The sequence below is a fragment of the Dreissena polymorpha genome, chromosome 3, assembly GCF_020536995.1.
Source record: "Dreissena polymorpha isolate Duluth1 chromosome 3, UMN_Dpol_1.0, whole genome shotgun sequence".
Taxonomy (NCBI): Eukaryota; Metazoa; Mollusca; class Bivalvia; order Myida; family Dreissenidae; genus Dreissena; species Dreissena polymorpha.
The window spans coordinates 129,020,355-129,046,666 of NC_068357.1; the positions used below are offsets into that span (position 1 = coordinate 129,020,355).

The window sequence follows — 26,312 nt, forward strand, 5'->3', positions numbered from 1 at the left end:
ACCTTGGAGATATCGACGAAATTCTTTCGCGTGACACACCGTCCAATGATGGTGAGCAAATTTACTACATGATTTTTAAATCTCACAATAAATGATCAAGTTATGGCCCGGACATGCATTTGACCTTTGAACTCCAAGTGTGACCTTGACCTTTGAGATGTTGACGTACTTTTTTCACACGACACACTGCCCCATGATGGTGTACAAATGTACCACGTTATTTTAAAATCTAACGATAAATGACATAGTTATGGTCCGGACAAACTTTCGGTTTAAAACACACTAAGTGACCCAGAATAAAAACCCTGGATATGTAGGGCAATATACAGGTGCAGAATAAATACCCTGGATATGTAAGGCAATATACAGGTGCAGAATAAATACTCTGGAAATGTAAGGCAATTTACAGGTTCAGAATAAATACCTTGGAAATGTAAGACAATATACAGGTGCAGAATTAATACCCTGGATATGTAAGGCAATATACAGGTGCAGAATAAATACCCTGGAAATGTAAGGCAATATACAGGTGCGGAATAAATATCCTGGATATGTTAGGCAATATACAGGTGCAGAATAAATACCCTAGATATGTAAGGCAATATACAGGTGCAGAATAAATACCCTGGAAATGTAAGCAATATACAGGTGCAGAATAAATACCCATGATATGTAAGGCAATATACAGGTGCAGAATAAATACCCTGGAAATGTAAGGCAATATACAGGTGCAGAATAAAAACCCTGGATATGTAAGGCAATATACAGGTGCAGAATAAATACCCTGGAAATGTAAGGCAATATACAGGTGCAGAATAAAAACCCTGGATATGTAAGGCAATATACAGGTGCAGAATAAATACCCTGGAGATCTTAGGCAATATACAGGTGCAGAATAAATACCCTGGATATGTAAGGCAATATACAGGTGCAGAATAAATACCCTGGAAATGTAAGGCAATATACAGGTGCAGAATAAATACCCTGGATGTGTAAGGCAATATACAGGTGCAGAATAAATACCCTGGAAATATAAGGCAATATACAGGTGCAGAATAAATATCCTGGATATGTAAGGCAATATACAGGTGCAGAATAAATACCCTGGATATGTAAAGCAACAGCAATCTGGCCCCATGTTCACAAAACAATTTTGCAAATGAAAATCGATTTTAACTGACATCGATTTTCATTCTTGCCTATCAACTACAATGGAAATCTATTTTCAATGACAAGCAAAATCAATTTTCAATTGCAAAAAATGTTTTGTGAACACGGGGCCAGGTAATGGGAGACCTTGAACTGTAAGGCAAACTATAGGTATTGGATAAAAGTCATATAACTGTTAGGCAAAATGAAGCAACGAAAGACTAGGCCTTGAATTGTAGGGCAAAGTGTAGATAGGAATACGAGGCAATGAAGTAAAATGAACAAGAGATGTGTTTTTCAGAAACACTATGCCCCCTATTGTGCTGCTTTGATTTTTTTGTGTGACCTTTGACCTTCATGGATGACCTTGACCTTTCACCACTCAAAATGTGCAGCTCCATGAGATACACATGCTTGCCAAATATCAAGTTGCTATGTTCAATATTTCAAAAGTTATTGCAAAACTTTAATCAAGGTTAAAGTTTTGGGACACACACAATGAATGACAGACAGACAGGCCAAAAACAATATTCCCCCGATCTTTTGATCCGGGGGCATAAAAACACAGGTATGTAAAAGGATGCCAAGAACTTTAAAACCAAAGTGCAGGTCTTCAAAATACAATGTCAGTTTAAAACAAGAGATGTGTTTGTCAGAAACACAATGCCCCCTATTGCGCCGCTTTGAAGCCATATATTTGACCTTTGACCTTGAAGGATGACCTTGACCTTTCACCACTCAAAATGTGCAGCTCTATGAGATACACATGCATGCCAAATATCAAGTTGCTATCTTCAATAATGCAAAAGTTATTGCAAAACTTTAACCAAGGTTAAAGTTTTGAGACCGACCGACCAACCGACAGACAGACAGACAGACAGACGGACAGACAGACAGAAAGACAGACAGACAGACAGGCCAAAAACAATATACCCCGATCTTTCGATCCGGGGGCATAAAAAGGTATGACAAACAAGGCCTTGAACTGTATGACAAAATACAGGGATGGAATAGGAGGCATTAAACTTTATGGCAATAAAAATATCAAGTTGCTTTCTTGAATATTGAAATACTGCAAAAGTGAACATTACATTAGCGATTTTGACCCATATATATTTGACCTTTGACCTTGAAGGATGACCTTGACCTTGAGCTTTCATCACTCAAAATGTGCAGCTCCATGAGATACATATGCATGCCAAATATCAAGTTGCTATCTTCAATATTGCAAAAGTGATTGCAAATGTTAAAGTTGGCGCAAACAGACCAACAGACCAACCAACCAACCAACCAACAGACAGGGCAAAAAAAAGAATCACATGCAGACAACCATTATTATGTTCATTCCTTGGAATAAAATGCTCTTACTTTCAAGTATCATTGTAATGTTTTGAATTTTTCTTTGTTTGTAATGTTGTTGAAAATGAGTTTGTTTCACCTATTTATCTACACATTACTCAATTAGATTACCAATACAAGTACACAAGTCATGTTCACTACCTTCCTTGGGTGCATGATAATGGTTACATGGCAGTTCTTCTCTGTGGCAAAGCGTCTGAAGGCAGACACTATCTGGTCCTGTTTGACCCAGCGGTTCATCTCGTTGAAATCCATACCCATCATGAACTGCAGGTTGTCAATGACAACATGGCTGATGTCATGTATGTAGACTGCCTGAGTCATTACCTGATGGGACAAATTATTGGAAAGTCAAACATGAATTATTCACGAAATACATTTTCTATTATTGATTCAAAGTTCTGATGAATCAAACCACAAAGATGTTAACTTGAGTGGTAACATAGAAATTCATAAGATGAGTTTTTTTTTTATTGGCTGATAATGAGTATATAAAATATGAAATACGATATGAATGACCAAACAAAAACTTACAAGAATTGATACAAAAACATAAACATATTTAACTATGCTTTGTTCAAAACTTCATTTTGCATAAATGTTTAATGATTGCAAAAAACAAATTATTCAAGACCTTACTACATACTTACATCAATCACTTGGTTGATATCCTGCTGGCCGAAGTGTCGCATAAAGAACATGGGCAGGTTGGAGAACTCGTTGTAAATGTCATCAAAGTCATTTAGGTGCTTGGCAATATTTTTCCTGTATGAAATAAATAAACTTAAACGTAACAAGAGTGCCAAACTGTCACAAGATACGCCCGTTTGAAGGTTTTGGACAACTTGATAACTTTATCATTTTAGTGGCTAAATTATATATTTGTGAAAATTTAGCAACACATAACTTTACCATTTGAGTGGCAAAATGATATATTTTATGTCATAACTAACAATTTGAGAGACAAGTGATATCTTTTTGCAAATTACAAACTATATCCTGAATTTGTTGAAGATCAGATGAAAAATACTTTAATTAGAGAGCCAACACCATGCTAATTGCTTGAAAAGCAACAAGGGACCTCGTGACCTAGTTTTTGACCTGGCATGACCCATATTTGATCTTGAACTAGATATCATATGGACACAAATTCTGACCAAATTTGGTGAAGATCAGATGAAAGCTACTTCAATTAGAGAGCAGACACTATGCTAAATCCTTGAAATGCACTAAGTGACCCTGTGAATTTTTTTTTTACCTGGCATGACCCATATTTTAACTTGACCTAGATATCATCTAGACAGAACTTCTGACCAAATTTGGTGAAGATCTGATGAAAACTACTTCAATTAGAGAGCGGACACCATGTTAAATGCTTGAAATGCACCAAGTGACCCCGTTACCTAGTTTTTGACCTGGCATGACCCACATTCCAACTTGACCTAGATATTGTCTAGATACAACTTTTTACCAAGTTTGGTGAAGAGCGGATGAAAACTATTTGAATTAGAGACTGGAAACTGCTGTGGACGCCAACCGACTGCCCACCCACCCGCCCGCCAAGGGTGAAACTATAATATGTACCGTTTTGAAAAAACGGGCGTATAAAAATACAGACAAATTCAAATTTAAGTTTGAACTTTTAAAAACAAACACCATTAAAATCTTTAGAGATAAATGACTAAGATAACCAACAAGAAACCTGGCAATGCCATAAAATCGTTTTAAAGGGATCTTTTCACGCTTTGGTAAATTGACAAAATTGAAAAAAGTTGTTTCAGATTCGCAAACTTTCGTTTTAGTTATGATATTTGTGAGGAAACAGTAATACTGAACATTTACCATTGTCTAATATAGCCATTATATGCATCTTTTGACGATTTTAAAACCTAAAAATTATAAAGCGTTGCAACGCGAAACGATTGAATAATTTGGAGAGTTCTGTTTTTGTCGTTAAATTTTGTGAAACTACGAAGATTGCTTATATAAGGTATAAAATACTTCAAGTACATGTACTCGGCGGAATAGCTCAGTAGGCTAAAGCGTTTTTACTTCAGGACTCTGGCAGGACTCCAGGGGTCACTGGTTCGAAACCTGGTCCGGGCAATGTTCTTTTCCTTTTTTTAATTATATTCTTGATTTTTTACTGGAGCTTTTACTATCCAATGTTTACATTTATCGATATAAAGCATTTAATGAATAAGCTAAAAAATGCCAAAATCTGTGAAAAGGCCCCTTTAAACTATTACTTAACAAGAGATTGCCAAGCAATATGGTCCCCTAACGGTGAAACTTAACCATTGTCAGTATTTTTTTTATATTTGTTGCCATAGAAACCAGAATTCTTGACGTAGCAACAAAATAAAACAAGAGGGCCATGATGGCCCTGAATCGCTCACCTGACTCATTAAGATCAGATGAAAACTATGACCTCTATTGTCTACATAATGTTTTTCTATGATTTGACCTAGTGACCTAGTTCCTGACTCTAGATGACCCAAATACAATCCCAATCCAGATTTCATCAAGATAAACATTCTGACCACAGTTCATAAATATTGGATGAAAACTGTGACCTCTATTGTCAACACAAGGTTTTTCTATTTATTTGACCTAGATTTTTACCCCAGATGACCCAAATACAATCCCACCCAGATTTCATCAAGAATTCTGACCAAATTTCATAAAGGTTGGATGAAAACTGTGATCTCTAATGTCTACACAAGGTTTTTCTATTATTTGACCTAGTGACCTAGTTTTTGACCCCAGATGACCCAAATAAAATCCCAACCCAGATTTCATCAAGATAAACATTCTGACCAAATTTCATAAAGATTGGATGAAACTGTGACCTCTATTGTCTACAGAAGGTTGTTCTATTATTTGACCTAGTGACCTTGTTTTTGACCCCAGATTACCCAAATACAATCCCAAACCGGATTTCATCAAGATAAACATTTTGACCAAATTTCATCAAGATTGGATGCAAACTGTGACCTCTACTGTCTACACAAACAAATTGTTGACGGACGGACGCATGGACACACGCAGGCACACACAACGGACGCCGGACATCACACGATCACATAAGCTCACCGTGTCACTTCATGACAGGTGACCTAAAAATATGTGTCGGAGATAAACATGAACAGTTGTGGTTAAAATCCCATAGAAACAAGGGCTGTTTGTAAAACATGCACGCCCCCCTATATGGGCTATAAGTTGTAGTAGCAGCCATTGTGTGAATACGTTTTTTGTCACTGTGAATGGTGGTGGTCGTGGTGTAGTAGTAGTAGTAGTAGTAGTAGTAGTAGTAGTAGTAGTAGTAGTAGTAGTAGTAGTAGAAGTAGTAGTAGTAGTAGTAGAAGTAATAGTAGTTGTAGTAGTAGTAGTAGTAGTAGTAGTAGTAGTAGTAGTAGTAGTAGTAGTAGTAGTAGTAGTAGTAGTAGTAGTAGAAGTAGTAGTAGTAGTAGTAGTAGTAGTAGAAGTAGTAGTAGTAGTAGTAGTAGTAGTGGTAGTAGTAGTAGTAGTAGTAGTAGTAGTAGTAGTAGTAGTAGTGGTAAAAGTAGTAGTAGTAGTGGCAGTAGTAGTAGAAGAAGTAATAGTAGACGTGGTGGTGGTGGCGGTGGTGGTGGTGGTGGTGGTGGTGGTAGTAGTACTAGTAGTAGTAGTACTAGTAGTAGTAGTAGTAGTAGTAGTAGTAGTGGTAGTAGTAGTAGAAGTAGTAGTAGTAGTAGTAGTAGAAGTAGTAGTAGTAGTAGTAGTAGTAGTAGTAGAAGTAGTAGTAGTAGTAGTTGTAGTAGTAGTAGTAGCAGTAGCAGTAGCAGAAGCAGTAGCAGCATTACAAGACCAATACTTAAGAATGATCAAATGGGAAAAGGTAACCTAGCACTGGCAGTAAATATGGGGCTCATTTACATGTCAGATTTGGAATCTCTGCTGTAAAATGAGATTTTGAATGAAATAAAGGGAGGGAAATCTGTAATAAAAATAACATGCATAAACCGTAGTTGTTTCCCTTGTTTGAACCATGCTAAATCCTTACAAGTTTGGAAAGAATTGGATGAAAAATTTGGACTTTATTGCATTAACACCATTTTCTCAATTCAAGGGGAGGTAATTCTGTACTTCATGGACCAATAATGCTCATTTTTTGTAGGGTTCGTGTCCTCATTGATATAAAGACACTGTGCAAATTTGGAAAGGATCGGACAAAAAATGTGGAAGATTTTTGAAAGTTTTCACAAAATAGGCAAAAACGAATAAACATGCAAAGTTCAACGAGCTCCTGCGGCCATGTTTTTTGACGAATCAAATTTCTTTGAACAACTTTTTCAGGGGAGCCTTCAAAGGTCATCCCTGTGAAATTTTTTGAAAATCTGATGAGCGGTTTCTGACAAGAAGATTTTTTAAGGTTTTTACCATAAATGGTCATGGCGGCCATCTTGGTTATGTGATCAAATTTTTTTTAACAATTCTTTTTTCCCATGACCTAGGGATGCTCCACATGAAATTAAGTTGAAATTGGCTCAATGGTTTAGTAGAAGAAGATGTTTACAAATTGTTTACAGACAGACAGACGGACGGACGGACGGACGCTGAGTGATCACAATAGCTCACCCTGAGCTATCGCTCATGTGAGCTAACAAGAGCTTTGTCACAGACGTGACTAATACCCCCACATGCCGCATTGACACAGAATATTTTGCATGTTGTCTTCACAAAAATCATGGGACACCATGCTCAATGTTTAAACGGCACTAAGTGACCCCGTGACCTAGCTTTTGACCCGGCATGGCCAGTGTTTGAACTTGGCCTATACGTCATCTAGATACAACTTCTGACCAAGAGTGGTGAAGATCGGATGAAAACTACTTGAATTAGAGAACGGACACCATCCTGAATGTGTAAAACGTACTAAGTGACCCCATGACCTAGTTTTTAATCTGGCATGGCCCATGATCAAACTTGGCCTTAACATCATCTAGATACAACTTCTGACCAAGTTTGGTGAAGATCGGAAGAAAACTACTTGCATTAGAGAGCGGACACCATGCTCAATGTTAAAAACGCACTAAGTGACCCCGTGACCTAGTTTTTGATCCGGCATGAACCATATTCGATCTTGACCTAGACATCATCAATATATAACATCTGACCAAGTTTGGTGAAGATCGGATGAAAACAACTTAAACAAGGGCTGTTTGTAAAACATGCATGCCCCCCATATGGGCTGTCCGTTGTAGTGGCGGCCAATGTGTGAATACGATTTTTGTCACTGTGACCTTGACCTTTGACCTAGTGACCTGTAAAATCAATAGGGGTCATCTCCGGATCACGATCAATGTACCTATGAAGTGTCATGATCCTAGGCAAAAGCGTTCTTGAGTTATCATCCGAAAATCATTTTACTATTTCGGGTCACCGTGACCTTGACCTTGTGACCTCAAAATCAATAGGGGTCATCTGCAAGTCATGATCAATCTACCTATGAAGTTTCATGATCCTAGGCGTATGCGTTCTTGAGTTATCATCCGCAAACCATTTTACTATTTCGGGTCACCGTGACCTTGACCTTTGACCTAGTGACCTCAAAATCAATAGGGGTCATCTGCAAGTCATGATCAATCTACCCATGAAGTTTCATGATCCTAGGCGTATGCGTTCTTGAGTTATCATCCGGAAACCATTTTACTATTTCGGGTCATCGTGACCATGACCTTTGACCTAGTGACCTCAAAATCAATAGGGGTCATCTGCAAGTCATGATCAATCTACCCATGAAGTTTCATGATCCTAGGCATATGCGTTCTTGAGTAATCATTCAAAAAACATTTTACTATTTCAGGTCACCGTGACCTTGACCTTTGACCTAGTGACCTCAAAATCAATAGGGGTCATCTACGAGTCATGATCAATGTACCTATGAAGTTTCATGATCCTAGGCCCAAGCGTTCTTGAGTTATCGTATGACAACCACCTGGTGGATGGACCGACAGACCGACCGACCGACCGACAGACCGACATGAGCAAAGCAATATACCTCCTCTTCTTCGAAGGGGGGCATAATTAGAGAGCGGACACTTAATACGGACCGACTGACCGACAGATAAGCTCACTCCTATATACCACCCTAAACTTCGTATGTGGGGGTATAATGACGTGCATAATCTCCATATTGCCATCTATCCATGTTTCAAGATTCATGAAAAAATATTCAGAGCTTTTAAAGTTATCGCAGGATCCAGAAAAGTGTGACGGACAGACAGACAGACTGACAGAGCACAAACCATAAGTTCCCTCTTCCGGTTTCACTGGTAGGGGACAATAATTGCAATCCTGTAATTTAAATAATCAGGTTATCTGAGCTAGATCTGCATGTAAGCTACCTCAACATATATTGTTAGTGCTTCTATTCTAACTGAAAAGGGACAATAATCTTGACCTAAATGGCAGTCCTAAAATGAAGACCCAAGCAAGTCTAAATGCCTATATTCAAAGTTTTATCAAAATTATTCAATGCAAAAGAAACAGAAACCACATGTGTCAATCTGCCTGTCTGTCTGCTATAACCCAATCTAATTACAAGGACTTTGCTGTTTTCCTAAATAAGCAATACTTCTTTCATTATTACTTCAAACAAGTAGGAAAAATACAAACCACAAAAACTAATCTGAGCAAGCTTGGTTTGACATTTACTAATGCAGGGACCTTAAGGCTTGTGTCAGTGGTTTGACATTTACTAATGTAGGGATCTTAAGGCTCGTGTCAGTTTTGACATTTACTAATGCAGGGACCTTAAGGCTTGTGTCAGTGGTTTGACATTTACTAATGCAGGGACCTTAAGGCTCGTGTCAGTGGTTTAACATTTACTTATGCAGGGACCTTAAGGCTCATGTCAGTGGTTTGACATTTCCTATTGCAGGGACCTTAAGGCTCTTGTCAGTGGTTTGACATTTACTAATGCAGGGACCTTAAGGCTCATGTCAGTGGTTTGACATTTACTATTGCAGGGACCTTAAGGCTCTTGTCAGTGGTTTGACATTTACTAATGCAGGGACCTTAAGGCTTTTGTCAGTGGTTTGACATTTACTATTGCAGGGACCTTAAGGCTCATGACAGTGGTTTGACATTTACTATTGCAGGGACCTTAAAGCTTGTGTCAGTGGTTTGACATTTACTAATGCAGGGACCTTAAGGCTTGTGTCAGTGGTTTGACATTTAGTAATGCAGGGACCTTAAGGCTTGTGTCAGTGGTTTGACATTTACTAATGCAGGGACCTTAAGGCTCGTGTCCGTGGTTTGACATTTACTATTGCAGGGACCTTAATGATTGTGTCAGTGGTTTGACATTTACTAATGCAGGGACCTTAAGCCTTGTGTCAGTGGTTTGACATTTACTATTGCAGGGACCTTAAGGCTTGTGTCAGTGGTTTGACATTTACTAATGCAGGGACCTTAAGGCTTCTGTCAGTGGTTTGACATTTACTAATGCAGGGACCTTAAGGCTCGTGTCAGTGGTTTGACATTTACTATTGCAGGGACCTTTAGGCTTGTGTCAGTGGTTTGACATTTACTAATGCAGGGACCTTAAGGCTTGTGTCAGTGGTTTGACATTTACTATTGCAGGGACCTTAAGGATCGTGTCAGTGGTTTGACATTTACTATTGCAGGGACCTTAAGGCTTGTGTCAGTGGTTTGACATTTACTAATGCAGGGACCTTAAGGCTCGTGTCAGTTTTGACATATACTAATGCAGGGACCTTAAGGCTCGTGTCAGTGGTTTGACATTTACTAATGCAGGGACCTTAAGGCCCGTGTCAGTGGTTTGACATTTACTAATGCAGGGACCTTAAGGCTCGTGTCAGTGGTTTGACATTTACTAATGCAGGGACCTTAAGGTTTGTGTCAGTGGTTTGACATTTACTATTGCAGGGACCTTAAGGCTCATGTCAGTGGTTTGACATTTACTATTGCAGGGACCTTAAGGCTTGTGTAAGTGGTTTGACATTTACTAATGCAGGGACCTTAAGGCTTCTGTCAGTGGTTTGACATTTACTATTGCAGGGACCTTAAGGCTCGTGTCAGTGGTTTGACATTTACTAATGCAGGGACCTTAATGCTCGTGTCAGTGGTTTGACATTTACTCATGCAGGGACCTTAAGGCTCATGACAGTGGTTTGACATTTACTATTGCAGGGACCTTAAGGCTTGTGTCAGTGGTTTGACATTTACTTATGCAGGGACCTTAAGGCTTGTGTCAGTGGTTTGACATTTACTAATGCAGGGACCTTAAGGCTTGTGTCAGTGGTTTGACATTTACTAATGCAGGGACCTTAAGGCTCGTGTCCGTGGTTTGACATTTACTATTGCAGGGACCTTAAGGCTTGTGTCAGTGGTTTGACATTTACTAATGCAGGGACCTTAAGCCTTGTGTCAGTGGTTTGACATTTACTATTGCAGGGACCTTAAGGCTTGTGTCAGTGGTTTGACATTTACTAATGCAGGGACCTTAAGGCTTGTGTCAGTGGTTTGACATTTACTAATGCAGGGACCTTAAGGCTCATGTCAGTGGTTTGACATTTACTATTGCAGGGACCTTTAGGCTTGTGTCAGTGGTTTGACATTTACTAATGCAGGGACCTTAAGGCTTGTGTCAGTGGTTTGACATTTACTATTGCAGGGACCTTAAGGCTCGTGTCAGTGGTTTGACATTTACTATTGCAGGGACCTTAAGGCTTGTGTCAGTGGTTTGACATTTACTAATGCAGGGACCTTAAGGCTCGTGTCAGTTTTGACATATACTAATGCAGGGACCTTAAGGCTCGTGTCAGTGGTTTGACATTTACTAATGCAGGGACCTTAAGGCCCGTGTCAGTGGTTTGACATTTACTAATGCAGGGACCTTAAGGCTCGTGTCAGTGGTTTGACATTTACTAATGCAGGGACCTTAAGGCTTGTGTCAGTGGTTTGACATTTACTATTGCAGGGACCTTAAGGCTCGTGTCAGTCGTTTGACATTTACTATTGCAGGGACCTTAAGGCTTGTGTAAGTGGTTTGACATTTACTAATGCAGGGACCTTAAGGCTTCTGTCAGTGGTTTGACATTTACTATTGCAGGGACCTTAAGGCTCGTGTCAGTGGTTTGACATTTACTAATGCAGGGACCTTAATGCTCGTGTCAGTGGTTTGACATTTACTATTGCAGGGACCTTAAGGCTCGTGTCAGTGGTTTGACATTTACTATTGCAGGGACCTTAAGGCTTGTGTCAGTGGTTTGACATTTACTAATGCAGGGACCTTAAGGCTCGTGTCAGTTTTGACATTTACTAATGCAGGGACCTTAAGGCTCTTGTCAGTTTTGACATTTACTAATGCAGGGACCTTAAGGCTCGTGTCAGTGGTTTGACATTTACTAATGCAGGGACCTTAAGGCTCGTGTAAGTGGTTTGACATTTACTATTGCAGGGACCTTAAGGCTCGTGTCAGTGGTTTGACATTTACTAATGCAGGGACCTTAAGGCTCGTGTCAGTGGTTTGACATTTACTAATGCAGGGACTTTAAGGCTCGTGTCAGTGGTTTGACATTTACTAATGCAGGGACCTTAAGGCTCGTGTCAGTGGTTTGACATTTACTAATGCAGGGACCTTAAGGCTTGTGTCAGTGGTTTGACATTTACTTATGGAGGGACCTTAAGGCTTGTGTCAGTGGTTTGACATTTACTAATGCAGGGACCTTAAGGCTCGTGTCAGTTTTGACATTTACTAATGCAGGGACCTTAAGGCTCGTGTCAGTGGTTTGACATTTACAATTGCAGGGACCTTAAGGCTCGTATCAGTGGTTTGACATTTACTAATGCAGGGACCTTTAAGCTCATGTCAGTTTTGACCATTATAAAAGACTCACCCTGCAAACTGCTGGAGCATGCACTTAATCAGACGAACATTATTGATTTCAAAACTTCCCCACAATGTGTTTACCTGAAAAAAAAAGACGAACTAGAGCTTTGTTACAGACGTGACGAATACCCCCACATGCCGCATTGACACAGAATATTTTGCATGTTGTCTTCACAAAAAACAGCGGACACCATGCTCAATCTTTAAAACGCACTAAGTGACCCTGTGACCTAGTTTTTGACCCTGCATGGCCCATGTTCAAACTTGACCTACACATCATCTAGATACAACTTCTAACCAAGTGTGGTGAAGATCGGATGAAAACTATTTGAATTAGAGAGCGGAAAACAGGCTGAATGTTTAAAGGGATCTTTTCATGGTTTGGTAAAGTGACAAAATTGAAAAAAGTTGTTTCAGATTCGCAAATTTTCGTTTTAGTTATAATATTTGTGAGGAAACAGTATTACTGAACATTTACCATGGTCTAATATAGCCAATATATGCATCTTTTGACGATTTAAAAACCTAAAAATTATAAAGCTTTGCAACGCGAAACGATTGAATAATTTGGAGAGTTCTGTTGTTGTCGTTAAATTTTGTGAAACTACGAAGATTGCTCATATAATGCATAAAATACTTCAACTAAGTATGCTTGGCAGAATAGCAGAGCGGGCTTATGCGTTTTTATTCCAGGTTTCTCCAGGACTCCGGGGGTCACCAGTTCGAGTCCAGCTGCTGCAACTTTTTTTTTCCTTTTTTTAAATTTTATTCTTGATTTTATTACTGGAGCTTTTAAGATCCAATGATTACATTTATCAATATAAAGCATTTAATGACTTATTTCAAAACATGCCAAAAACCGTGAAAAGGCCCCTTTAAAACACACTAAGTGACCCCATGACCTAATTTTTGACCCAGAATGACCCATATTGAAACTTGACCTAGACATCATCTAGATACAACTTTTCACTAAGTTTAGTGAAGATCAGATGAAAACTACTTGAATTAGAGAGCGGACACCATGCTGAATGTGTAAAACACACTAAGTGAACCCGTGACCTTGTTTTTTATTTGCCATGAACCATGTTCAAACATGGCCTAGACATCATCTAGATACAACTTCTAACCAAGTTTGGTGAAGCTGGGATGAAAACAACTTAAATTAGAGAGCGGACACCATGCTCAATGCTTAATGTGACCCCGTGACCTAGTTTTTAACCCGCAATGACCCATATTCTAACTTAACCTAGACATCATCTAGATACAACATCTGTCCAAGTTTGATGAAGATCGGATGAAAACAACTTGAATTAGAGAGAGGACACTTAATACGGACTGACAGACCGACCGACACACATCACTCCTATATACCCCCGTAAACTTCGTTTGTGGGGGTATAAATATGAAAACAGTACTAAAGCCAGATTTTCTTTTGCAGTTAGATGAACATGAACAAGTAAATTAACCCTTTCCCACTCAAAAGCAAAGTGAAAATGGCTATGTGCAAACAGGATGAAACCAGAACAGCCTGTGAGAAACTCTCAGTCTGATCATGTTTTATGCTGTCTGCTGCTCATCAGTATCTAAGGATAGGAAATGAAGCCCTATAAACTTGAATCTAGTAAGAAAAGTCTTAATTAAATTTAACGCAAATGAAGCCCTATAAACTTGAATCTAGTAAAAAAAGTCTTAATTAAATTTAACTATCCGAGGGACTACAAATGCTTCAAAATATGTATCTAATTGGCAAAGGTTTATGGTAAGCATGTGAATACGTTTCATATAGAGGGTCTACAGAATAGGCGGCTTTGTGCAATTAAGTAAAACTAATGCGTTTCCATTAAGACCAGGGCCATCCGAGGTCTGATATAGGCATCAGACTTAATTCTCACTTAAAAAATGTAAATGCACTTTAAATAGTCATGATGTTTTTATCAATTTGAGGTTTCATATTCCCGACATACTATCAATTACTGCTGCTCAATCTTGTAAAAATTACTCACTTATTTTTCGATCTACATAAAAGATGTGAGAATTCAAATAACTAGCAAAAACCATGTGTAACAACCAGTGCCAACAACAACATAAAACACGATAATCAAAAGAGAAGATATTGCTATTTATTGTTCATAACAAAATAAAATGAAATCAACTGGAATCCAACCATTTTCAAGGTTCAGCCACATTAAATGAGAGTATTCACCCACTAGACTTGCCTTACCCCCTGCATGCAGAGAGTATTCACCCACTAGACTTGCCTTACCCCCTGCAGTATTCACCCACTAGACTTGCCTTACCCCCTGCATGCAGAGATCTAGGGAGTACTCGCAGACAAATGTGGTCTTTCCGGAGCCTGTAGGTCCTGTGAGCACAGTCAGCTCTCCGCGTCGGTGACCCTTGAAGATATCATTCAACTTTTCATAGCGACGCCACTGCAAAAAACAAGTACAGTTGTGTCCATTCAAGGTTGGCTGCAGTGGAAATGTGTATGCTTACATTAACATTGATTTGGATGCTATACTTTTTTTCATGATGACAATCCAGACTACTCAAAAGTCAACAAGGGCTGTTTGTAAAACATGCATGCCCCCCATATGGGCCGTCAGTTGTAGTGGCAGCCATTGTGTGAATACGTTCTCTGTCACTGTGACCTTGACCTTTGACCTAGTGACTTGAAAATCAATAGGGGTCATCTGCCAGTCATGATCAATGTACCTATGAAATTTAATGATCCTTCTTGAGTTATCATCCAAAAACCATCTGGTTGACGGACCGACCAACCGACCGACATGTGCAAAACAATATACCCCCTCTTCTTTGAAGGGGGGCATAAAAAGAATGAAAAATGATGGATATTTAAAAACATAAATATTTTGGTAATGAACGATGATGACACAATCAAAGGGAGTGCTTCAACAAACATTGGTGATAGAGTAATAGGTATGCCAGCTGTAACCATGATATTAGGCGACACTCAGGTAACAACACAAGTACAAACATGGAAACAATTCAAGATAATTTATAATTGATTTCACACATATTGGCCTACTTTTTCACAGACAAACCTTGACTCCGCAGACTTTGTCAAACTGTTGGAGCTCTGCCAGCACCTCGTCTCGCAAGTATGATGTTGACAGGATGTCCTTGTGGCTGATCAGACACGCCTCTGCTAGAACGCCTTGCATTGATGATCCCAACTGGACACACTCCAGTGGCATCTGCTTCAGAATTGTTGGCCTGAAATGTACAGTAGCATCTTCATGGACATGGAATCCACACTGTCAAAGTGATTTGAATTATTGGGGATCCAGACATAAGCCCCCCAGGACAAAACCCCCCCAATGAAAAAATGAACATTTGGACAATTGCCCCCCAGTAGAAATGACAGGTAGAATATAAGCCCCCCAGTGCTTATTTTGCATCTGGACATTTGCCCCCCAGTGCTTATGTTAGACGTGGACATTTGCCCCCAAGTGCCTAATTCTAAATGACATTACTCGATTGAGCAGATAATCATGTCCAGTTATCACCACCTTTTAATCCTTTTTATTGATTAAATACAGAAGCCTTTAATTTTCATTAACAAGTATATTTTCAAAGCCACATGTCACACCTTTAACAAACTGATAATCCTTTTGATTGATTAATTAAAAAACAATTCAAATTCTTTAAGATGTTTGTCTTACCTAAGATTAGGCAATTGAAGTGAGTTTCTGGACCTTTTTTATTTCGAATTATAATGATCCAAGTTTCTATGATTATATATTTAGGAGATATGAAATAATACTGAATCCAAATACAGAGATATAATAGTCTAATGGAAACAACATATGATATTAGCACTGGGGGGCTAATGTCCACTTCTAAAATAAGCATTGGGGGGCAAATATCCAGATGCAAAATAAGCACTGGGGGGCTTATATCCTACCCGTCATTTCTACTGGGGGGCAATTGTCAAAATGTTCATTTTTTCATTGGGGGGGTTTTGTCCTGGGGGGCTTATGTCCTACAATCGAATTATTGAATAATATAAAAGGTTTAAATATTCCTTTGCTATTTTGATACCTGTTGCACCTTTTTTTTATCAGCATACTAAGTACATAAATTGCCACTTAAAGTTTCTAATTACCAATACTCTATTCCTATTTTGGATCTCAAGTACACAGGAGAGGTGTCAAAATCGACCTTTCAAGTAACTGGTAATCCCAAAGTGGAAAGTGTAAATCACTGTTTATTATCTAGCTCATAATGCAAAATTGCTTGCAATTTAACATGCTATTTGGCATCTATCATCAAACATTTTCTAAACTCTCAAACTGTTGATGAATAAACACATTTTCTTGCTTCACTATTAAGCCTGCTCTAAAAAAAGCTGCAATTTGTTTAGTGAAATATGTAAGACAACTTAACAAAAATAATGAGAGCCCCATGTATTAAATTCCAGGATAAAGTATGACTGCCTGTATGTCTACTTTTTGACCTAAAGGTCCTATGCACAGTTTTGACCATAATAAAGTATGATAAACTTTCAGATCTAGTTTACATTTTTCAAATACCAGGCGATCAAATATTGGAGCTCTTAAATAACAGAACATATATGAATACCAATTCTGTAATTTTTTCCATCCACACAAATATACTTTACTGAATAAATATTAACAAGAGGGCCTGAAAGGCCCAAAGTCGCTCACCTGAGATAACAAGATATTATTGGGATAAATCTTCTGACCACGTTTCACGAAGATCGAAAAATAAATGTGGCCTCTAGAGTCTTAACAAGGTTTTACTAAAGCCATATAAGGAAAAATGCCCCGCCCCCTGGCAGCCATGTTTTTCAACCAACCGGCATCATTTTTGAACTCGTCCAAGATATTATTGGGAGGAATCTTCTGACCAAGTTTTATGAGGATCGGACAATAAATTTAATGTGGCCTCTAGAGTGTTGCTATAACAAGATTTTGCTATAAGGAAAAATGCCCCGCCCCTTGGAAGCCATTTTTTTCAAGCAAACATAATTATTTTCAAACTCATCCAAGATATCATTGAGACCAATCTTCAGACCAAATTTCATGAAGATTGGACAATAAATGTGGCCTCTAGAGTGTTAACAAGGTTTTACTATAGCCATATATAGCCATATAAGGAAAAATGCCCCACCCCTGGTGGCCATGTTTTTAAAGCAACCAAAACCATTTTCGAACTCATCCAAGATATCATTGGGACAAATCTTCTGACCAAGTTTCATGTGATGATCGGAAAATAAATGTGACCTCTAGAGTGTTAACAAGGTTTTACTATAACCATATAAGGAAAATAGCCCCTCCCCCGTGGTGGCCATGTTTTTCAACCAACTGGCATCATTTTTTAACTCTTCCACGATGTTATTGGGATGAATCTTCTGACCGAGTTTCATGAAGATCGGACTATAAATGTGGCCTCTAGAATGTCAACAAGATTTTACTATAGCCATATATAGCCATATAAGCAAAAATGCCCCGCCCCTTGGCGGCCATGTTTTTCAAGCAAACATAACCATTTTTGAACTCATCCAAGATATCATTAAGACAAATCTTCTGACCAAATTTCATCAAGATTGGACGATAACTGTGGCCTCTAGAATGTTAACAAGGTTTAACTATAGCCATATAAGGAAAAATGCCCCGCCCCCTGGCGGCCATGTTTTTTAACCAACCGGCATCATTTGCGAACACGTCCAAGATATTATTGGGATGAATTTTCTGACCAAGTTTCATGAAGATTGGACAATAAATGTGGCCTCTAGAGTGTTAACAAAATTTTACTATAGTCATATATAGCCATATAAGGAAAAATGCCCCGCCCCTTGGCAGCCATGTTTTTCAAGCAAAGGTTACCATTTCTGAACTCATCCAAGATATCAGTGGGACAAATCTTCTGAGCAAGTTTCATGAAAAACGGAAAATAAATGTGATGTGCAGCCCCTTGGCAGCCATGTTTTTCAACCAAAGGTTACCATTTCGGAACTCATCCAAGATATCAGTGGGACAAATCTTCTGAGCAAGTTTCATGAAGATCGGAAAATAAATATGGCCTCTAGAGTGTTAACAAGGTTATACTATAGCCATATAAGGAAAAATGCCCTGCCCCCTGGCGGCCATGTTTTTCAACCAACCGACATCATTTTCCAACTTGTCCAAGATATTATTGGGAAAAATCTTCTGACCAAGTTTTATGAGGATCGGACAATAAATGTGGCCTCTAGAGTGTTAACAAGATTTTGCTTTAGCCATATAAAGCCATATAAGGAAAAATGCCCCGCCCCTTGGCCGCCATGTTTTTCAAGCAAACGTCACCATTTTCGAACTCATCCAAGATATCATTGAAACGAATCTTCCTACCAAATTTCATGAAGATTGGACAATAAATGTGGCCTCTAGAGAGTGAACAAGGCAAATGTTGACGTTGAACGACGGACGAAGGACAAAAGGCGATCAAAAAAGCTCACCATGAGCACGTTGTGCTCAGGTGAGCTAATCATGTTTTCTTATTGTTTGTTTTTCATGTCATATGTGAAGAAAACTGTAGCAAAATGTTTTTTTCCCATCCAAATGTGCCTTTTTGAAACAATTGCTTATATTGCATATGGCAGATTAATTCCCATTTTTATAAAAGATGGCACACTTCAATCACTTGATATTTTTGTCCTAACATACAAGATATCTTTGTAGTTTGGCGCACATAAAATATAAATAAGCTCTTTTGAAGACATTTATACAAATACCTAGCTTAATAAATTCAGCTTAAATCAGTAACTTAGTGCATTATCACTTTGAAATGAATGCATACCTGAATATGAAGACCCGTTTCTCATTTAATTTGAGTGCGAATGGCTTGGCATTCTGCCAGGCTGTGATGTCCTTCCCAAGCCACAGAGTGATCTTCTCATACGACTCAAGATGTGGAAGAACCTGAAATGCAACATAGTCTTATACATACATTAATCTTATCCCATCATTTTAACCGCATGAACCAAATAACAACCTTTCTTAAGAGTTTTGCTGTTGGAGACATCCAGTGTAAATCCAATCAGTAAATTGGTTGACGAGTTATTGATCAGAAACAATTTTCACACTTATTGTGACAGTTAATTTGACCATTTACCTAGTTACCCCAATTTCAATAGGGGTTATCTACTGTCCAAAGCCAATGCACATGGGAAGTATTAAGCCAATCGGTCAATTGGTTGATGATTTATTGATCCAAAACTATGTTCACGCTTATTGTGACAGTGACCTTGACCTAGTGATTCCAATTTCAATAGGGGTCATCTACTGTGAAAGGCCAATTCAATTGTGAAGTATCAAGCCAATCAGGCAATGCGTTAACGAGTTTTTGATTGGAAACAAGTTTCACACTTATTTTGACAGTGACCTTGACCTTTGACCTAGTGACCCCAATTTAAATAGGGGTCATCAACTGTTCAAGGCCAATGTACATGTGAAGTATCAAGCCAATCGGTCAATTCGTTGATGAGTTATTGATCAGAAACTATTTTCATACTTATTGGCACAGTGACCTTGACCTTTGACCCAGTGACCCCAATTTCAAGAGGGGTCATTTACTGTCCAAGGCCTATGTACATGTGAAGTATCAAGCCAATTGGTCAAATCTTTCACGAGTTATTGATCTGAAACGAACTGGTCTACCGTAAGACTGACTGACCTACATCATGCAAAACAATATACGCCTTCTTAGAAGGGGGCATAATAAATTATTGTACATATCCACTTAATTTAATAAAGCAATCACAAACAGTTTAGTGACATCATGTTGATTATTATCTTTTTACTTTTAAGAATTGTTTGTAGCCATTTTCTATTCTTTACTTTAACAATTAAGACAGAAAATGTCAAAATGATTGGATACATAGAATACAAAATGTGCAAGGTATATTTCAAACACACAATTTTAGTTTCTCCGCACCAAAAACTGAAACAACAGCTATGGCTGATGGTTTTAGTGCTCTAAGCCTTACTTAATGAACATGTTTTCAACAACAAATTATAAAACAAGAGACAGACACATACAATGCCAGACAGACAGGCCAAAAACAATATACCCCTGATCATTTGATCCGGGGTCATAAAAATCAATAATCACACTTTTTATTTATGCCATGTACAATATATATATACTCATGTATAAAACCTTAAACAATCTTAAGAATATCAACAATATCGTGAGTCAAAGATATGCTACACATATTTCAGTCTTTTGAAATGTGTGTTTCTTGGTGTTTAGCACCAAATTCAAGCAACATTTTCCAGTTAAAAAAAAGATATAAGGCAACGTACCATAGTTTTATGTTGCTAAAGATATGACATTGAATGCTAACTGGCAAGTTCTGATATTGTGACCCTTACATGAAACTTGATGAAAAGAAATAAGACAAAGTGACATCAAAAGAACATTAAATGCTTTCAAATGCATATTTTCTAACAAAATCATTTCGCATGAAAAGTTTCTAGCGAATCTATTTGGGAGTGATTTAATCTGTTGAGGAATGTAGATATAGTTTACTCCACAAAACTTACAAAATTTCATGCAACAAGACTGACCAATTATAACTCCAACATAATGTATATTTGAAAGAGTAAGAATAAATGTGTCTTGTACTGTGAAAAACTGAGCAAAATGCATGTGCGTTAAGTGTCGTCCCAGATTAATATTATTTTTCGTTTAAAGGAAGTCCTTTTTTACCGAAAATCTAGTTTAAGCGGAGAGTGTCGTCCCTGATTAGAAACTGCACAGGCTAATCTGGGACGACACTTTATGCACATGCATTATGCCCAGTTTTCTCAGAACAAGACACAAATAGGCTTCCGTAACATAGTACCTCCTGAGGCAGTTGAGAGACCTTATCTAGCACAATAGACAGAATGCCAGTCTCCTGAAAGATAGCCATGGCGTTCACCTCGCTGTCTGTGATCACAACCTGGTTCTTGGACTGCTTTTTGGCAGCGTGGTCCATTAACTGCCATCCAAACAAGTCCCTCTGCTTTTTGGATCTATTTAAGAAAGACATACAATGCAGGGTAAAATACCTGTTACTTACATTCAAACTAACAGAATGTTTCCCCCTATTTCTTATCATATTTTAACTTATTGGTCATGTTCAGATATTTTTATGATGGTACTCACCTAATCCATGTTGTTGATGTTTTTAATAAATAACAATGAATGACTAGTAAAATAGTTTTTATAAAGTAGATAACTGCTAACACTGATAATCTGAAATCAACTTCCATATTATTTTAAAGTATTTTTTTTTCAGAATTTATGTTTTCCTTTTTATTTGAAGTAGATATTTTATGTACAAATCAAACTTAGATATTTAAAGTACAATTGCTATTTTAAACTTATTATATCTTGGTCCAATTTCTAGTAGTTATGTCTTTTCATCAATATTTAATTTAATGTGTTTGTTTGTGCGCTCATTTTCACACATAGTATTATTCACATAAGATAGCTCTTGCTTCATGACTTCATATGTACGTTGGAATATTTGATTTAAGAGTGGAAATAGACACTATTGCCCAGCATGCACACTAAAAATCATTGTCAATACTTTTTTTTCACTTTAATGCAAAATAAATAAACTCTGTAATATTTGAATAATTTCAAAGTATTACAATAACATAATCATTGACACATTGAAATAAGAAACATTGTTCAATCAAATTGTTTAGCAAGGCTGCTATTAAATTTATGTAGCAATATGATTTTTAGAACTAACATTCTTATAACCTAGAAATGTTATTAATGAATATTTGTTACCAAAAAGTATTTTTCTCAGTTTAAGCATTTTCATAATTACAAGTTTAAATTGTAGCAAATTCTTTAGTAGTCATAGTGTTGTTAGAAAAAACATGACTCATCTGAGAAGTCAAAAAACAATATTTAATACTGCAGAGCACTATAAAATCAAAGCGCTGAAGGCACATAAGATGTCGGAGCAAAATAAAATGATGTGCATCATCTCCATATTGCCATTTATCCATGTTTCAAGTTTCATGAAAAAATATGAATAACTTTTAAAGTTATCGCAGGATCCTCCATTTTCAGCAATATTTCTATTTGTTGCCATAGCAACCAGAATTCTTGATGTAGGAACAAAATGAAATGACGTGCCTAATCTCCATATTGCCATCTATCCATGTTTCAAGTTTCATGAAAAAATATGAAGAACTTTTAAAGTTATCGAAGGATCCAGAAAAGTGTGACAGACTCACGGACACACAGAACGCAAACCATAAGTCCCCTCCGGTTTCACCGGTAGGGGACAATTAATCTGCAAGTAAAACTTTTAACTCACAAAAAAGGTAGTCATAAAAACAGCCCTGTTGACCCTGTGTTGTTGTTGATGCATTACTTGTTACCCTCTCAATTCACACTGTGTCAACAAGTCACTGACCTTAAGATTGGTATAGAACACTAATGCGCTTTTTCCGTTCAGCTATTTTACCCAGCTTTTTACCTTAAATGACCTTTATGCCAGCAGACACAAATGAATACATTTGATATTTCATAGCTTTATTCTAAAGAAATCCCCTGAACATTGGCTACATCACTGTGCCTGTTCACAGCGTAAAGAATGTAACACTCTTAGGTGTTAGGAGTTCCAAACTGCTGTCTGCACTTTCAAACAGAAAAGACACACATTTTAGCCCAGTTACAATTACGTGTTAAAATCCATCTTGCAAAATTTCACGGCCTGTACTTGGTCACTAAAGGAGAAGACGGCTTCTGATAAACACAGTTTTGCTTTCAAAATGAGAAAACAAACACAACCAAAATAGTATAGTGTCACAATAAGAGGAAACTCGTTTAATTATCTAAACACAAATGTTTGCCATACTTGGTCAGCACATCTGGAAATAGTTCCTGCAAGCCTGAAGAGGCTATCCTTATTTGCCAGTTTGCTGTATTTGCTATTTTGAATTCAATTTTATATATTGTTTTGGGAATGGGGCCAGGTCCCTTTGGATTGGGAAAATTTGCGGTGTTTTGACTAAAACTGGGAAATTACCTGTAGTGTTATTGTTGTTTTGCTAAAAATGCGTAAAAATTGAGGATACAAGTGTGTTCAGTATTATATTTATTAAGGTTGAACTTATATGGATGGGAGATGAAGAAAATATTGAGATCGAAAAAAAAAATTGGGGGGGGGGGGGAAACCTTCCATTGGGAATTTTTAGCTCCCATTTGGGAAAAATATATACTTTTTTCTATTGGGAATGGCTCCGGTTACCGGAACCGATTTTGAATGAAAACAAGAGGGCCATGATGGCCCTGTATCGCTCCACTGTTTTTTATGCGAACAAAGCGTGCAATGTGCATGGGTTGAAATACACTCAAGCATGTGACTTTCTCTTACTAATCCTCGTCCCACTGGGCGCTTAAAATTGGAAGGGTGAGCATTTTTATATATAAATTTGGCCCCAGGGGCATAATTTTAACAAACTTGGTAGAAAACTATAAGATGTCACTACATACCAAATTTGGTAGCCTTAGGCCCAATGGTTATGGAGAGGAAGATTTTTAAAGTTTGCACAAAAGAGGCTTTATATAAGCATATGTTCAGTTTTGTGACCCCTGGGGCAGGGTCAAATTTGTCTCAGGGAAATAATTTGAACAAATTTGGTAGAGAACTATTAGATGTCACTACATACCAAATTTAGTAGCCCTAGGCTCTATAATTATGAACAAGACGATTTTTAAAGTTTGCACAAAATAAGCCTTATTTAAGCATATGTTCATTTTTGTGCCCCCCGCGACAGGGACAATTTGACCCTGGGTCATAATTTGAAAAAACAAAGAAGATAACTATTTGATGTCACTACATACCAAATTTGGAAGCCCTAGGCCCTACGGTTATGGACAAAAAGATTTTAAAAGTTTGCACAAAATAAGCTTTATATAAGCATATGTTCAAACTTTAAGATTTTAATACATACCAAATTTGGTAGAAATAGGCCCAATGGTTATGGACAAGAAGTTTTTAAAGTTTGCACAAAATAGGCTTTATATAAGCATAGGTTCATTTTTGTGACCCCTGGGGAACGGTCAAATTTGATCCCAGGGGCTTAATTTGAACAAACTTGGTAGAGGACTATTAGATGTCACTACATACCAAATTTGGTAGCCCTATGCCATACGGTTATAGACAAGCAGATTTTTAAAGTCGGCACACAATAGGCCTTGTTTAAGCTTATGTTCATTTTTGTGACCCCGGGGCAGGATCAAATTTGACCCCATGGGCATAATTTGAACAAACTAAGTAGAGAACTATTAGATGTCACTACATACCGAATTTTGTAGCCCTAGGCCCTACGGTTATGGAAAAAAAGATTTTTAAAGTTTGCACAAAAGAGGCTTTATATAAGCATATGTTCATTTGTGTGACCCCCGGTGCAGGGTCAAATTTGACCCCAGGGGCATCATTTGAACAAATTTGGTAGAGGACTATTAGATGTCACTACATACCAAATTTGGTAGCCCTATGCCATTCGGTTATGGACAAGTAGATTTTAAATGTTTGTACAAAATAGACCTTATTTAAGCGTATTTTCATTTTTGTGACCCCCGGGGAAGGGTCAAATTTTACCCCAGGGGCATTATTTGAACAAACTAAGTAGAGAACTATTAGATGTCACTACATACCGAATTTGGTAGCCCTAGGCCCTACAGTTATGGACAAGCAGAGTTTTAAAGTTTGCACAAAATAGGCTTTATATAAGCATTATGTTCATTTGTGTGTGCCCCGGGGCAGGGTCAAATTTGACCCCAGGGGCATAATTTGAAAAAAATTGGTAGAGTACTATAAGATGTCTCTACATACCAAATTTGATAGCCCTAGGCCCTACGGTTATGGACAAAAAGATTTCAATGTTTGCACAAAATAGGCTATATATAAGCATATGTTAATTTTCGGACCCCCGGGGCAGGGTCAAATTTAACCCCAGGGGCTTAATTTGAACAAATTTGTTACAGAACTATTAGATGTCACTACATACCAAATTTGGTAGCCATAGGCCCTATGGTTATGGACAAAATGATTTCAAAGTTTGCACAAAATAGGTTTTATATTAGCATATGTTAATTTTTGGACCCCCGGGGCAGGGTCAAATTTGACCCCAGGGGCTTAATTTGAACAAAATTGTTACAGAACTATTAGATGTCACTACATACCAAATTTTAAGTCCTATGCCATACAGTTATGGACAAACAGATTTTTAAAGTTTGCACAAAATAGGCCTTATTTAACGTATGTTAATTTTTGTGACCCCCGGGGTAGGGTCAATTTGATCCCATGGGCATAATTTGAACAAACTAAGAAGAGAACTATTCGATGTCATTACATACCAAATTTGGTAGCCATAGGCCCTACGGTTATGGACAAAAAGATTTTTAAAGTTTGCACAAAATAGGCTTTATATAAGCATATGTTCATTTGTGTGACCCCCGGGGCAAGGTCAAATTTGACCCCAGATGCATAATTTGAACAAATTTGGTAGATGACTATTAGATGTCACTACATACCAAATTTGGTAGCCCTATGCCATATGGTTATGGACAAGCAGATTTTTAAAGATTGCACAAAATAGGCCTTATTTAAGCGTATTTTCATTTTTGTGACCCCCAGGGCAGAGTCAAATTTAACCCCATGGGCATCATTTGAACAAACTAAGTAGAGAACTATTAGATGTCACTACATACCGAATTTGGTAGCCCTAGGCCCTACGGTTATGGACAAACTTTTTTTTAAAGTTTGCACAAAAATAGGCTTTATATAAGCATATGTTCATTTTTGTGACCCCAGGGGCAGGGTCAAATTTGACCCCAGGGGCTTAATTTGAACAAA

At 37.8% G+C, this 26,312-nt stretch overlaps 1 protein-coding gene across 7 annotated transcripts in view; it reads right to left on the reverse strand.

Annotated features, from left to right (window-relative positions):
* Positions 1-26,312, reverse strand: part of LOC127871412 (twinkle mtDNA helicase-like) — a 70,207-nt gene that overhangs the window by 21,457 nt on the left and 22,438 nt on the right. For all 7 annotated transcript variants that reach the window (XM_052414323.1, XM_052414320.1, XM_052414322.1 and 4 more), the window contains 7 exons: positions 21,285-21,456; positions 19,235-19,356; positions 15,475-15,646; positions 14,707-14,841; positions 12,417-12,490; positions 3,159-3,273; positions 2,650-2,835 (listed from right to left, as the gene is read on the reverse strand). In XM_052414323.1, coding sequence (XP_052270283.1) covers positions 2,650-2,835; positions 3,159-3,273; positions 12,417-12,490; positions 14,707-14,841; positions 15,475-15,646; positions 19,235-19,356; positions 21,285-21,456 — 976 coding nt within the window. The remainder of the gene's footprint in view (positions 1-2,649; positions 2,836-3,158; positions 3,274-12,416; positions 12,491-14,706; positions 14,842-15,474; positions 15,647-19,234; positions 19,357-21,284; positions 21,457-26,312) is intronic.